The sequence below is a fragment of the Narcine bancroftii genome, chromosome 4 (genome assembly GCF_036971445.1).
Source record: "Narcine bancroftii isolate sNarBan1 chromosome 4, sNarBan1.hap1, whole genome shotgun sequence".
In the NCBI taxonomy this organism is placed as follows: Eukaryota; Metazoa; Chordata; class Chondrichthyes; order Torpediniformes; family Narcinidae; genus Narcine; species Narcine bancroftii.
In genome coordinates, this window is record NC_091472.1 from 38,868,817 (window position 1) to 38,885,440 (window position 16,624).

At 42.6% G+C, this 16,624-nt stretch overlaps 1 protein-coding gene across 4 annotated transcripts in view; it reads right to left on the reverse strand.

Annotated features, from left to right (window-relative positions):
• Positions 1-3,257: 3,257 nt before the first annotated feature.
• srbd1 (S1 RNA binding domain 1) overlaps positions 3,258-16,624 on the reverse strand; it is a 360,487-nt gene continuing 347,120 nt past the window's right edge. For all 4 annotated transcript variants that reach the window (XM_069931091.1, XM_069931094.1, XM_069931092.1 and 1 more), the window contains one exon: positions 3,258-5,408. In XM_069931091.1, the coding sequence (XP_069787192.1) occupies positions 5,119-5,408 (290 nt within the window). In that variant the 3' untranslated portion in view covers positions 3,258-5,118. The remainder of the gene's footprint in view (positions 5,409-16,624) is intronic.

The following is a 16,624-nucleotide window of genomic DNA, read 5'->3' on the forward strand; positions in this document are numbered from 1 at the left end:
TTTAACACAATTATCATGCCACACAACACAATGGAAGATATCCTTGGTGAAGATGCCCTTATTCCAACTCAGGTTTTCACAGTTGTCAATACTGTAACAGATAGATTGGTGAGAAGGTAATGTAAATTTAAACTTTTTTTTGCCCATTACCAACCAGAGACCCAATATAGCAGACATGTCCTTTGTGATTTGGCCAGCTCCGTCTATGAAGTCACTCTTGGGGCTGGAAGATCCGTACACAAAATCCATTCTGCATTCTTGCCACTTTTCATGCTTCTGCTAAACATTGTTCCACATTCTACAGAATGATGCTACATGACCTGCTGCACTTTTGTGTTTTGTAATTCAGCAGCTGAGGACGTTTGCGAGGTTTCCTTGCCCATGTTCGACCTGAGGTCATGAGACTGCAAATAAGAGATCAAACCACAGAAGGGGCTGAACTGGTTGGGGCAAATCTCTAGAAAGGAGAAAACTGAATCATGGTTAAGGATATGAAGATTAGATTGGCTAAAGTTGCATGGTTCCAACTTTGGGAGGGGTGGGGGATACACACAAGTAAATTCTGTAAGGAATTCAAAGTATATTTCTTTCTTAATGAGCAGTTAGACTTTAGATCTCAATTAATTAAGGCACAGATGAGTGTGGAGGTCATAATGGAAAAGTTTGATAAGCACACAACAAAAAAAGGATATGTTGATAATTAGTCAATACTATGAGCATTTAGTGTCATCCATAATATACATCAAATAGTGACAATGTTATTACTAAACTAAAATATAATTGAATAGAAACATTAAAATTTACAAATTTTTTTTTTCTTCAATCTTAACACCATAATATCCCTAGTAACATTGCGTACCTGCGACCTCTGCCTTGGGTTTGAGAACGACTTTGTTTCATTTTGGTTGTGTGGGTTCTAAGAAGGGGAATATGAAAAGCGCAGAGTCTTCCATCGATGAGCCAAGTGGTAGCCAATGAGGTAGATGAAACGTTTAGTTTATAAGTTGATCCATTCTGCCATTTATATTGAGCCACTTTGTGCTTGCAATTTATGGTATTGAGGTTCTCAATTCCTTTTTTTGACACTGTTATCTCCATTTTGATCAGCAATAGGTAGTACATTCCCAGAAGCATATTCCTCAGCTCATTCCCCTCTCAGATCCCTTTTCTTCCCTTTCCCACTTGTATCTACTGATCATCCACAAGCCTGCCACCTGCCCCCTGCCCCCCCTCCACCATTTCAAACCCACCTTATTCAATAGCAGCTCAGGCCTGAGACGTCGACTGCCTATAGTTTTCCATGGATACTGTGCGACCTTCTGCCTCGCCCGCAGAAAAAACAATCAGGGTTGTATGTGGTGTTGTGTATGTAATCTGAAATTAGGGGACAATGTATAAAGTAAAAACACATAATGCTGGAGATGCTCAGCAGGTCAAACAGTGTCCTCTATGTAGCAACGGTAAAGATACATTAACCGATGTTTCGGGCTTGAGCCCTTCATCAAAGTATGAGAGAATGCTGGCAAGCGTCTGAACAAAAGGGTGAGAGGGGGGAAGGAAAGATGATGATAGGTAGAGGAAGGAAGGAGGGGACAGCTTCAATGGGGTGGGGGAGTGAAGGAGATGATAGGGCTGTGTGGGTGAAAGAACTGGAAGGACAGAAAAGTGGGAGGGGGAAGAAAAGGCAAGCAGGTTTAATGTAAAGCAGTAAAGTCAATGCTCATGCTATGTGGCTGGAGAGTGCCCAGCTGGGAAAAAAGGTGTTGTTCTTCTAATCTGAGAATGGTCAGGGTGAGACAGTACATATGTGAGCATGGGAGTGGACCTGGAATTGAAATGGTTGGCCACTTGGAGGTTCCTCTGGTTGCAAAAGGAGCGGAGGTGCTGAGCGAAGCAATCTTCCAGTCTGCAACCAGTCTCTCCAATGTAGAGAATGCCACATAGGGTGCACCGAATGCAGTAAACAAGTCCTCTGAATGTACAAGTGTTGCTTCACATAAAAGGCCTGTTTGAGGCCCTGGACCATGGTGAGCAAGGAGGTGTGGGTACGTGTTGCACCTACTGAGGACACAGGGAAAGGTGCCAGGGGTGCGATGGGTGGGGAGATTTGAGTGCATGAGGGAATTGCAGAGGGAGCGGTTCTTGTGGAAGGCTGAAAGGGGAGGAGAGGAAAAAAATGTGTCAGGTAGTGGGATCTTATAATAAGTGCTGAAAATTCCAGAGGATGATGTGTTGGATGCAGAGGCTGGTGGGGTGGTAGGTGAGGATGAGGGGCATTCTATGTTTGTTGTGTCTGGAGGCAGAGGGGGCCAGGGCAGATGAGCGGGAAATGGAGGAGATGCAGGTGAGGGCTGACTTGAGAGTGATAGAGGGCAAGCCACGTTTGTGGAAGGTAGACATTTCAGAAGCTCTGGACTGGAAGACATCATTTGGGAACAGGTGCGGCTGAGACAAAGAAGTTGTGAGAAGGGGATGGAATCTTTGCAGGAGGCAGGGTGAGAGGAAGTGTAGTCCAGGTAGTTGTGGGAGTTGGAGGGTTTGTAGTATATAACAATGTAAAGCCTGTCACCCAAGATGGAGTCAGAAAGAGGAGAGTGCTATCAGAGATGGACCAGGTGAGTTTGAGATTGGGGTGGAAGTTGGATGTGAAGTGGATGAAGCTGACAGGTTCATTGCGGGTGCATGAGGCAGCCTCGATGTAGCCATCTATATACCGGAGGAAAAGTTTTGGTTGGGGGGGGGTTTGCCTCTGTATTTTCTAATGGTCAAACTAAAATGTATACAAATAACTTTGAATAAAATCTGGAATATGCAGTTTAATTGCATGTGAATTGTTTGATTACAAATTTAAATCTGTGGGGCAAAAGGGCAAATAAAGGGGAAAAAAAAATGTCTGTCCAAAAAACTATGGAGGGCACTGTATTTTGCTTTTGAATGCAATAAATGATTGAGCATTCACAGCCCCCCAGAGAATTCAAAAATTCATAACCTTCTGAGTCAACCCATTTCTTCATATTTCAGACACAAATTAAATCAGCAGGACTTGTGACATCCATTGGATAAAGATATATTACCGATTTATCGAGCCTGAGCCCTTCACTCTAAAAAAGCAAGAAATGACATATAAATCTTCTATAATTCTACCAAGAGAAATCATGCACATAATTTTAGTTAAAAAATTTCAAATGTTCCTCGCTAAATGTTAAATCTATTACTGAACTCAAAAAAGTGACACTGAAAAAAATGCAACCACAATCTTAAAATCAGAGTGTTTAATAACAGAAAAAAGTTGTTGGTCCAAATTGGTACAATATAAAGAAATAAGAAATGCAATTGAAGTCATTGCTTGGTGTAGCAGTTAGTGCCATGATATTACAGTGCCAACTGTCAGGACCTGGGTTCAAATCCCTCACTGTCTGTAAGGAGATTGTACTTTCGCCCACGTCTGTGTGGGTTTCCTCTGGAGGCTCCGGTATTCTCTCACCGTTCGAAACATATCAGGGTGCTGGTCAATTGGATGCATGGGCTCGTGAGCCGAAATGGTCCGTTTCCATGAAAGGGCAGCACAGTTAACACAACCAGCGATACCGGGGGCTGTTGGTTAATTGGGTGTAATGGGACACCACAGACTCATGCGTCAAAATGGCCTGCTATCATGCTGTATGTGTAAATTTATATTTTTTTAAAAATTTACATTTAAAGCATTTTCTGTAAAACACTGAGTATTCGCCAACTGAATCCCTCATCTTCTGAGTGTAATATGAAGCAAGACCAATAGGCTGCAAAAACTTTCACAAAATTATCAATAATTTGAGAAACATCTTGAATCAGAAAGATCTGTAAATTAGGCAAGCTAGCTGAATAATATACCTCAAGATATTAGTTAAATGGAATTATATCTGTCAGGTTTGTGGAACTCATCTTGGATACATCAAAACAAAAGTGATGTGCAAAAAATGCCATCCATGAGGGATGCCCCTTAAATTTAATTTTTTTTAAAGTTTTAGACGTACAGCACAGTAACAGGCCCTTCTGGCCCATGAGCTCTTGCCATCCATTTATACCCAATGAACATATAACCCTTGTATGTTTTGAAGGGTGGGAGGAAACTGGAGCATCTGCAAGAAACTCACGCAGACACACGGAGAACATACAAACTGCTTACACACAGTGCTGGATTTGAGCCCCAGTTCTTGGGGCTGTAACAGCATTGCACTAAACGCTATGCTAACTGTGCCATCCGGTTAAACATTTCGGGTTGCATTTGATTCTTAATTTAACTTGGAGCAGCACGAAGCCCATTAATTTGTATTTAACTATCTTTTACTGCTGAATATCAAGAGATCTCTGAAAGATATGAATAATTTATTTTGAGTGATTTTTAAAATGTAGACAAACAGCACCACAACTGGCCATGAGCGGGTGGCACCCAATTACACCCAATTGACATACAACCACCAGTACCTTTTGGATGGTGGGAGAAACTGGAGCACCCGGAGGAAACCCACGCAGACATGGGGAGAACGTACAAACTCCTTATAGACAGCTCGGGATTCAAACCCTGGTCCCCATCATTGACGCTGTCACAGCTTTGCGTTAACCACTACATTAACTGTGCTGCCCTTTTGAAATATACAAAGCTCCAACAAAAAAAAACCATAGAAATCAATTGATGAATTATCAATTACAAAATTAGATTCACATGAATGACTTTGGTAAGTTTGAATTTTGATATTTGTAAATTTGGCAATTAACACTCTCCTGCAGGCATGTCTCAAGACTGCATTAGTATCAGTTAGAATCACTGAAACCAACTGAGAAGCTCATGAATTACAGAATCCTAAAAAAATCAGTGGGATTCTGTAGTCTTAAGAGACCACTGTGCACAGACATGTGCAGACTTACACTTTACAATTACTATTTCTTTCAGTTGCCAAATATTAAAGTCCACATTCTGCTTCTGAAATATGGCAACGAGTCTGGAAAATAAACATGATACTAAGTACGGTACACTGTAAAATAACACAAAATATCTACTACATTTAACATTTTTAATAGGGAACAGTTCTGAATTTCAGCTGCTTCCTCATTAGGTGGGGAAAGAATGAAAAACATTTTTTATAAAACACGTATAAGATCCAAAGAAATACGGTTTCTTTCACGGTCAACCTCCATTACTTTAACTTCTACTCTTTCACCAGGGCCAAGGCCGAGACTTCGACGTTTTTTAGATACAGGTAACTTGGCTGCTGTAATGTAGCGAATAGGGATCAGACCAGATCTACCAACACCTATATCCACAAAGACCCCGAAAAGGGTTGCATTTTCCACTCTTCCAGTCAGAACAGTTCCTCTTTCCAAGTCATTAAGTGAGACAATGTTTCTTTTAAAATCATGCTGTTCAAATCCTGCATAGGAACATAAAATAAGGTACATTTGCAATAATTTCTATTTTTGCTTAACAACAAAAATATGTACATTGTACAATTCAGATGTAAATGCAGAAAAAGGCAGTTGCCTGAATTGGAAACCTTTGGATATCGTTTTCTTGGCCATTTCATTATTTAGGAGGTTTACTATGTAAAAAATAGCAATTTTTAAATTGCTATCTCTCATCTCATCCCCGATGTTGAATTTTTAAAGAATACACGCATGTATGGCAAAAAAGAAAGAGATTTTACTTCATCGAGTCCTTATTTGTTTGTTATTAAATCTTCAGCAAAGTAATAAGATTCCTAACATGGTGGAATGGAACATTTGCCTAACTCTTGACTACTGAACATGCTACCATATCTACAATCTACCATACTCAAATAAAATGGGTGCACTTCAGAAATTGAAAATGAATATCAATGGGAGCTTACCATTTAGGAATGATTTCCATGTCGGCAATAGATTAAAGAGTTAGATTGCCTTGCAATACTTTTAACTGAACAGCAAAATATACATCTGTATAAATGAAAAATCCGATGCAGAAAAGAAAGAAAGCATTTATTTCCATTCTTCTCAAGGAACCAGTAGATGGAAGAGTGAAGAAGGTTTGCCGACATTGGGCAGGGCACAGAATACAAAACCAAAGCAGCTACGTAAAAATTTGGTTAGGCCACACTTGGAGAACTGTATGAATTTCTGGATACCCCATTAAAGAAGGTTGTGGAAGCTTTGGAAATGGTACAGAAGAGATAAACCAGGATATTGCTTGAATTAGTGGGTATGTGTTTTGGAGAAAGATTGAGCAGATGGGTTGCTTCCTCTGGAGTGACAGAGGTGGATAGGAGATCTGTAGAGGTGTATAAAATCATGAGAGCCATTGATAGGGTAGATAACTCAGAATCTTTCTCCCAATGTAAAAGTGTCACAAACATTTAAAGTTAGGGGGAGGGGGAAGGTGGTAGGGGTGGCATGTGTAGCCATTTTTGTTCATATGGAGAGTGGTAGGCAATTGGAATGGCTGCCTGGGGTAGTGGTGGAAAAAGACACCATGATGGCAATTAAGAGGCTTTTATTAAACATGTGAATATGCAGATGAGGAGGGGACATGTATCATGTGCAAACATCAGAGTTTTAGTTGAATTTAGGCAACATGTTTGGAAAAAATACATGGGCTAATGGGCCTGTTTCTGTGATGCACTGTTCTATGGATTTAACCCTCTCAGAGTATAATGGAATATAGTGGACTGGTGGCTAGGATGTGCAGCCTCAAATCTTTTATTATCTGATCCACAGACAATTCAAACTAATGGCTTAGATTATGACACATAGGCAAATTTTCAGAATTTGCAGATAAAATGTTAAGATGCAGTAAACATCAAGGGACATCAATGGGACTTTTTGTTTAAAGTGTGAGATTAATTTGGGTTTGGTCAAACTTTTATAAATTGGATTAAAGCATTATATAAGTCACAAAGTGAAAGTAGTAACTAATGGACAACTGTCTAATCCTTTTTGTTTGGCGAGATATAGTAGACAAGGTTGAGCCTTAACTCCAACTTTGTTTATTTTCGCTATAGAGCCAATGGCTGAGCTAATTAGGAGTGATGCAGAAACAAAGGGGTTTAAGGTTATCAAGAGGAGTACAAAATAAGTCTATTTGCAGATGATGTCTTGATTTAGTTGACTGAACTAGAGACCTCATTACGTCAGTGGCATTTAAATTTGGAAGAATATGGGAAGATTTCAGATTAGAGGTAAATTGGGATAAAACTGAAGTTTATGTCAAAGGTATACTCAATTTCAATGGCCAAAAGAGGTGATTAAATATTTGGGAATTTGGATATATAATAATTTAAATAATTTGTACACATTAAATTATTTACCACTGCTTAAAAAAATTGAAGAGGATTTTTAAAAATTAATTACCTTGCCAATAATATTAGTATGTAGGATAAATTGTGTTAAAATGAATATTTTTCCATACAGTATCTTTTTCAAGCTTTACCAATATTGTTACCACATATTTTTTTTTCCAAGAATTAAATAAATATATTAGGAAATTTATTTGGAAAGGAAAAATGATGAGAGTATCTATAAAAAAACTAGGGTGGAAATATGAATTGGAAGGTTTGCAACTCCCTAATTTTAAGAATTATTATCAGGTGGTCCAATTGAGATTTCTTAATTCTTTATTTGAGGGACTGAGAAAACTGGCATGGGCTAAAATAGAATTGGATAAAATTGGAGAAAATTTAGCAGAAGAATTTATTTATAAATGGGATTCAAAATTAATAACTGGTGTGAAGGAAGCACCTTTGCTTAAGCATATGATTAATATTTGGAACAAGCTAAATAATGAATTTGGAGTAAAGGGCAATATCTTGCCCAAAACGCCTCTGTTTCAAAATAATATTATTTCCATTTTCTAAAGATCGTAGTGGCCCCAGCAAGCAAACTGGTGGTCGTACGGCTAAGGCAGCAGAGGGGTCAGCAACCCCAACATGGCGCTGGGCCCTGCTTCACAGCCAACAGCTTGAGGATAGCGTGCAGGGAGGAGGGAATGTAATGCAAGAAGGGGGCCTGTACGCAGGAAACCCGCTAATGTTATGCAGGCGGTGACGTCAGTTGATGGGGCAAATGGCGGGAACGCCAACAGTATAAAGCTGGGCTTCAGCCCCAATAAAACACAGAGCTATACCTCACTACACCAGTGTGCGTCTTTCTTTGAGTAGCGTCCAGCTACGATTGGTGACCCCGATGGTTTAGACGCCATCTAAATGCAATGATGAGTGAGCAGTTCACGCAGTTGCCGACCTTCTAGATGAATTGGCCCCCCAGGCTGAGGCACAGTTTCAGATCTGGCAGATCACAGTGGAGTCCAACCAGTACTACCACATAGTGAGCCCCCTGGACCAGGACACAGCGAGCAATGAGCAGAGGTGCTTCTACCACCAATGATGGGGCTCCGGATCCCACCGATGCCGACCACCATGCATGTACCAGGGAAACACTGGGGCCAGCTGTCGCTGATGACTTGACAGTTGGCCAACAAGACAGCCTCCTGTACTTGAGGGACTGTCAATCTGGGTGGCGGTTCCTCGTGAACACAGGAGTGGAGGTCAGCATCCTGCCCCCATTGGGGCAGGAAACCAGAGACGGGCAAATGGGCCTCACTTTAAGAGCTTCAAACAACAGCACCATCAGGACCTATGGCACGCGCAGAGTCTAACTGCAGTTGGAAGGAAGCCTCTTCTTGTGGGTGTTCACATTGGCAGCAGTGGAACAACCGCTCCTTGGAGCAGATTTCCTGCATGCCCACCTGAGTGGACCTGAAGGGCCGCAGATTCATCCATGCAAAGACATTCCAGACCTTCCCTCTCAAGGATGCCAGACTCCCAGCCCCCTACATGGACTTGGTGCAGTGTTCCACAGATGAGTATACCAAGATCCTCATGGAGCTCCAGACAGTGCTTACCCCCATTTCACCTTGGAAATGCCTAGACATGGAGTGTGACATCACATCCTGACCCAGGGCCCACTGCTCCATGCAAGAGCCAGACGACTGCCCCGGAGAAGCTCCAACTAGCTAATAAGAAGCTCAAAAAGCTGGAAGAACTGGGCATAGTATGGCAGTCAGACAGCCCATGGGGATCTCCCCTGCACATGGTGTCCAAATCTACTGGGGGTTGGAGACTGTATGGCAACTACTGCTGGCTTAATGAGGCCACTACGTCAGATCGCTACCCTGTGCCACACATACAGGACTTTGCGGCCAACCTGGTTGTGGCAACGATTTTCTCTAAGGTGGACCTCATTCATATCCCCGTACACCATGACGACATCCCCAAGTCAGCCATCATCACTCCATTCGGCTTATTTGAATTCCTTTGCAAACCTTCCAACAGCTGATGGACGTGGTGGGCAAATACCTGGACGCATCCTGGTGGCAAGCAAAGACCAGCAAGAACACTTTGTGCACCTCTACAACCTCTACACCCAGCTGATGATCAACCCAGCCAAATGCCAGTTCAGGTTGGAGACCATTAACTTCCTGGCCCATAGGATAACCAAGAAAGGGGCCACAACACTACTCAGCAAGGTGGAGGACATCCAAAAGTTTCCTAGGCCCAGCATGACCAAGGGACTGCAGGAGTTTGTGGGGATGATCAACTTTTTATCACAGATTTATTCCCTCAGTGGCCAGAATCATGCAGCCGTTATTCGCCCGCATAGCAGACAAAGCCAAGGACACAGAGTAGGTGGAGGCATTCGTAAAGGCCAAGGAAGCACTGGCGGGCGTTGCTGTTTTGGGACACCCCAAGGTGGACTCTCCAACAGCCTTGATGGTGAACACCTCAGGAACAGTCATCGACGGAGTTCAGGAGCAACAGTTTGGAGGGTGCCGGCGGCTGCTGGCTTTCTTCATTCGGCATTTGCGACCTCTAAAACCGATGAAAATCTCACCCTTGGTTAGCTTGCTAACAGCACAACACATCTCAAGCAAAGACAACATGGTGACAGTCGCGCTGTCCAGGCAGACCATCCACATGCTATCGAAGGGAGTAGATTTCGTGGCACTGGCAAAGGTGAAACGAGACGATAAAGAGATGCCTCAGTATAGGACGGCTACTCAGGATTGCAACTCCAGGGCATCCCTGTTGGTGCAGGTAACACCACGCTCCTATGCGATGTGGCCACCGGACAGGTCAGACCTATCGTCCCCGTGGCTTGGAGATGACAGGTTTTTGATTCCATCCACAGGCTAGCTCATCCATCCATCAGTACCACGGTTTGGCTGGTCTAGCATGGTCTCCAAAAGCAAGTCAGCGGGTGGGTGAAGGCTGCACACAGTGCCAGACAGCCAAGGTGCAACAGCACACCAAGACCCCACCGCAGCACTTCGAGCCCGCAGAGCGAAGGTTTGACCATGTACAAGTGGATATTGTGGGACCCATACCAGTATCCCAGGGGTCTGCTACTTGTTCACAAAGGTCGACCGCTACACCAGGTGGTCAGAAGCAGTCCCAATGGCAGACACCTCCATGGCCTCCTGCACCAGCTTTCATCTCCTCCTGGGTAGCATGGTTCAGCATACTAACCCACATCACATTGGACAGAGGGGCCCAATTCACTTCCAGCCTCTGGTTCGACCTCGCGAGTCAATGGGGCGCTCAGCTACACCACACAACAACCCATCACCCAGAATCGAATGGGCTGGTCGAGCGCTTCCACAGACACCTCACATCTGCACTCATGCCCAGATTACAAGGACCCAAATGGGTGGATAAGCTACCATGGGCACTGTTGGGGATCCGCACTGCACCCAAGAGGACCTCAACACCTCTTCTGCAGAACTCGTGTATGGAGCTCCACTGGTGGCTCCGGGGAATTTGCACCGTCCCCAGACAAGCAACCGGACGTCACAGCAGCACTCCTCCGCAGGCTACAGGAACAAGTTGGCAACCTGGCCCCATCTCCACCGACCAGGCATGGACAAGTGAGGACCAACATACCCAAAGACCTGCAGGACTGTGAGTATATTTTCATCCACTGGGGTCCACAGTGTCCACTGCTACAGAGGCCGTACGAGGGTCAATTCTGGGTCATACCAAACAACGGTGCTATGTTTGAATTGGAAGTTGGAAGCAAGACGGAGGTCTTCACTATGGATAGGTTGAAGCTGGCACACCTGGAACTGGCACGTCCCGTCGAGACTCCAGTACCACGCAAGAGAGGCAGACCCCTAAAGACGACAGAGACACTACCTTCGAGCATCAAAGACAAAACTGCCAGTTCTTTTGGGGGGGGGGGGGGGGGGGTCATGTAGTGGCACGCTGCCGTAGCAATCAGGCAGCAAGAGCAACCAGGAGCCAGCAGATCGTGCAGCAGCACTGGCTCAAGAAAGTGAACCAGCGGTCGAACAGCTAAAGCAGCATAGGGGTCAGCATCTCCAACATGATACTGGTCCCCGCTGCGCAGCCTACAGCTTGGGGATAGCACGCGGGGAAGAAGGCGTTGTAATGCAAGAAGGGGGTCTGCTCGTGGGAAACCTGCTATTGTTATGCTGGCGGTGATGTCAGCTGATGGGACAAATAGTGGGAATGCCAAGAGTATAAATGCCAGGTCTCAGCCCCAAAAAAACAGAGCTATACCTCGCTACACCCATGTGTGTCTTTCTTTGAGTAATGAGCGACTACAAGATAATCAATTTATGAATATTTGGTTTCACAATGTTATTAAAAATGTATAGGATTGTTTTGAACAAGGTCGATTGGTGTCACTTCAACAACTAAGAAATAAATATGGAATTTTGCACAAAACACTTTTTTCCTATTTAGAATTGAGACGATATTTGCAGGAAAAATTAGGTCTAACTATGCACTTACCAGCTTATCGTGAGTTGGAGGTTCTTATTAGGAAAGGTTATAGTAAGAAATTTATTTCTGTATTGTATCTTTTACTACAAGCATGGACTATTGAAAAGTGAGTTCAGAAACCAAGACAGAAATGGAAGGTTGATTTGAATATTATGAATGGTGAGAAAAGATGGGCAGAACTTTGTCATGACTGTATGACAAACATTTATGAATGCTAGCTATAGTTTAGTTCAATATAATTATTTACATCAATTATATTTAACACCTCAAAAACTGCATAAAATGAAATTGGATTTATCAGATAAATGTTTTAGATGTGGTGATGAAATAGGAACTTTCTTACATTCTACTTGGTCATGTTCTAAAGTTAGAACTTTTTGGGAGGATTTAGGAAAATTTCTGGGATAGATTATTAGCACTGTTTCCACAATTTTTTTTTTGGGGGGGGGAATATAGAAGGAATAATACCTAAATTAAACTCATTATTCCAACAAGCGAAATTCACTAAAATTGCCTTAGCAGTGGCAAGAAAGTGTACCGTAGTGACTTGGAAATCAGATGTGTATTTAGGTAGGGAAAGATGGCATTCAGAAATTCAAAGCTGTATATCTTTGGAGAAAATCACTAATAACTTGAGAAATAAATATCCACTTTTTGTACAAATTTCGAGCCCGTATATGTAAAGCTTAGGGATGAATAGGTTAAAAAAAATGTACTTCCAGCTTCTTAAAACCTGCAATAATCCTCTTCCCTAAAAGTCATTGCACGTATAAATATTGTAAGATCCCAGTGTGTGAGCTAATCCTCTGTGCAATTCAGAATAATACGATTCTTTCTCTATTTCTGCTTCTTTTGTATATTTTTCATATAACTATATTTTATATCTACTATTATAATTTTTATAGTGGGGGGGTAAGAGGGGAAGGGAGGGGTGTTTAATACCATGTAGTCATTGTAAATTTAATTAAGTATTGTTTATATAAAATATATAATTACATGGTTGAAAATTTTAAATAAATTCAAAAAAAGGGACAAACTGATTTGGAACACATTGGAAGGAAAAATGGGCAAAGCGTGCACAAATCTCAGTATGTCTAGGTAAGTAAACAAGGCTTTAATATGGGCAAAATTTAGATTTATTTTGGATTTCAGAGTTTTTCTCTTGCTAGATCTATTATTATCCAATCATCTTTTTCAATGTTCTTTGCAAGATTGTACTTCCAATTATTTAGCACAGATTGGGTATTAAATGTTTCATTGGACAACAATTTTGCATTTTCTGAACAATCGGTTGTAAATTTTAACTTATCTGAAGCTCCTTTTTTTTAGATATTTACAAATTAGTTACTTTGTTCAACCAAGCTTTTAGAAAAGGAACTTTTGTAAATTAAGATAATGTGCAATGAAGCAAAATAGTAATGCAAGATAATTATAAACAACTGGCTTGATCTTAGTTAAGAGTATTGTGTCGTACTCTGGATGCCACATTTCATTAGAAGTGCCAAGACCCTGTAAAAAATGCACTAGCATGGTGCCAAGGATGAGGAACTTATTTTCTGAGAAGAATTAAAATAAGGGAACGTTTCTGCTTAGATGAGAGAAGGGATATTTAACAGATGTTTAAAAAGAGGTTTTGAAGGAAAAGAGTCAGCAACCAGGGGATACAAATTTAAAATTGGCAAAGAAACTAACAGATGTTTGGGGGTGGGGGGGAGGGGTGAAGAAATTGACTTTTTTAATTCAAAGTGTTATGATCTAGAATCTATTGCATTATCATAAAAGAGGTATACATAGTTTTATAAGTATCCTACAAAAATTAAAATTTTCAGAGCAGTTGGACTCACTATTCAGTAACAAATGGCATGCTTATCCTGGGATAAATATTCTGCCTGTCTATCCTGTCTATGTCTCTTGTAATTTTATAAACTTCTGTCAGGTCTTCCCTCAGTCTCGAGCTCTCCAGATCTGATAAACCAGATTTGTCCAACCTCTACCCCATCCCTCTAATCCAGTAAATCTCTTCTGTACCTTTCTAGAGCTTCCACATATGATCTCAAGAATATAGCTCAATTCTATTAATTTGATTTGTCCTTTTTCTCTATAGAAACTGTCAAAAAATCTTACAGCCTCTAGAGTAAGAGTGAGAAGCCAGTAGCAAAATAAAACACAAATTTTAAAATCCTGTCTCACTCAGAATCGGAATGAAAGTAGACACTCGGGGGCAGATGTTGGAATTTAGCACTATTGTAAAAACCCCTGGTATCTGCCACCTATGGGGATTGATGTATTCCGTATTAGTTAATTTTCTGGTTGCTTGAGATTGCATGTGGGCATGTTGGTGAGATGACCACTAGGGGGTGCAAATGTAACCTTTTTTTTAAAACCTATTTCTTTTCTGCAATTTTTTTTTGCCAGTTGCTTGAATTCGAGATAACAGGGGTTTTACAGTATTTTTAACTCCAAATTTAACTGCAATGTTTTGTCACTTAAATTCTATGGCACTTAGGACAGAATTTAAAGTTGGTATAAAAACAAAACATCCCCTCCAACGTTAAAATTATACTCCGACAAGTTAGATATACAAAAAATCATCCAAATCTTAGACAAAATTTTATTTTTTTTTAAAAGTTGAATTCTGCAAAATATTTAATTTTACTACTTATAATTGAATTAATAAGGAACTGTTTTCCTAAATTAATTTGTTCCATTGTCTGCTTCTTCAGATAAATTTGTGTTAGGCCACATCAATAAACCTTGCCCCATTACAAGATGAAGATTGCTTCAGGTTGGTAAAAGGGAAAATAAAATCAAATAGGTTGAGATTTAAAATCAAGAGATTTTATGTGATTGGAACACCCCAATATTGACAATTCCAACAACCAATAGTGGAAGATTTATGAATACAGCTCTTTAAAAAGTTGGACTCAAGATAATTAGATACAGGAATCTGGGGCAATAAATAAACTGGAGGAACTCTGTTCGAGCAGCAACGGTGGGAATTAAAGGAATTGCAGTTGCTTCACATTGAGACTGCATTTCGACTGAGAGTGGAGAGGCAAGATCCTAGAAAATGGAAAGAGGTAGGGCCATGTCCACACTATGCTGTGTGCACGCACACTTGCACAAAACAGACTGAGCGCGCGCACATGCGCACAAATACACACCTGCAGCATGCTGTGAATGAACACAGCGAAGGGGCTGAGACAACAGGCTGTGAGCTCTGGTATCACAACTGATTTAATTTGAATCTTTCACTGCAGCCTTTAAGTCCCATTCACGCTGCACCCCCAACGTCCCAATGACGTAAGCGTGTATGCGACCTTCCAGCCTGGAACAGGAGGGACGGTCCCGCGATGCTATCCTTGCCGTGGCTGCCCCGCCGACCACGCGTGAGAAGTGGGGCTAGTTCGTCGCTACAAGAACGTGCGTTGCCACACAACCCCACCCCCAAAGAACCGGCACTGATGCCCTTGGATTGTATCGTGGGAGAGGCATGCTGTTTTGGCAGCCCATAATCTATGCACTCTAGTGGGGGAGACTATACTGGCTGGGACAAGTCCACATGTGTTGGCTTTAAATGATCCAGTGTGAATACTTCCTCTTTGCTCCCAATGTGAAGGGTGAATGTTGAAGCTTTTCTGTGTAGGACCCTGCATGGGCCCTTGTAAGGTTGTTGAAAGGTAGTCCTGTGTGTGTCCCTGCGCATGAATATGGACTCACAGGAAGACAAATCTGGGGGACAGTTGCAGGGTGGTTGACCATGTCACGACGGCGAGGGCAGTGCGATGAAGCCCAGTTTGTCACGCAGCTGTTCAAGGATGACGGCCGTGTCAGCATCGTGCTTGGTTGCTGGGGTAATTCCAGGAGGATTCCAGGAGGATTCCAGGCATTGCGATGGTCTCTCTGTAGACCAGTTCAGCCAAGGAGGTCCCGAGGTTGTCCTTGGGCACTGTGCAAATGCCCAGGAGAACCCAAGGCAGCTTGTCCACCCAGTTAGGTTTATTAAGATGTGCCATCAGCTCTGATTTGAGGTGGTGGGTAGTGACTTGAGGGTAGTAAGCTGTGGTACAGTGTCCAGGAGTCTGGAGAGTTGTGTCCACAGGGTAGAGGTGAATTGTGTTTGCTGTTCAGTCATAACTTCTGCCGGGACACCAAAACGGGATACCCAAGAGGTGAGGAAATCCCTGGCGCATGTTTCTATGGAGGCATTCTGGGATGGTTATGGCCTCTGGGTGGCGAGTGAATCTGTCTATCACTGTGAGCAAGTAGCGGGATCCCCAGAAGACAGGCAGGGGTCCGACTATGTCGAGATGGACATGTTGGAACTTTCGGGTTGGGCCGTTGAAGTGTTGGAGTTTGTGCTTGGTGTGTCACTGACATCTGGCAGTCTGTGCAGTTCTTTGCCCACTCCGTGACCTGTTTGAACAGGTCGTGCCAAACAAATTTTGCGGACACTAGCTGCACTGCTGAGCTCGTGGACAGGTGCGATAAGCCATGAATTAAGTCAAAAACTATTCTCCTCCTCTGTGTGGGGATGAGAGGGCGGGGCTGGCTAGTGGAAATATTGGAGAGAAATGTGGTGCCGTTGGCGTCAAGCAGGAGGTCTTAGAGCTGCAGCCCCACGATTGCTGTTCTGAAACTGAGTGTCTCGGGGTTGTTCTGCTGTGCCTGAGCCAGATCATGGTTGTCAATGCCCTGTGACAGGGCGTTGACTGTAGGCCTGGAAAGTGCTTCGGCAATGACATTGTACAGAGAGATGCCAGATAGTAGTGGTGAATTCAGAGACGTAGGACAAGTGTCTCCGTTGTCAGGCA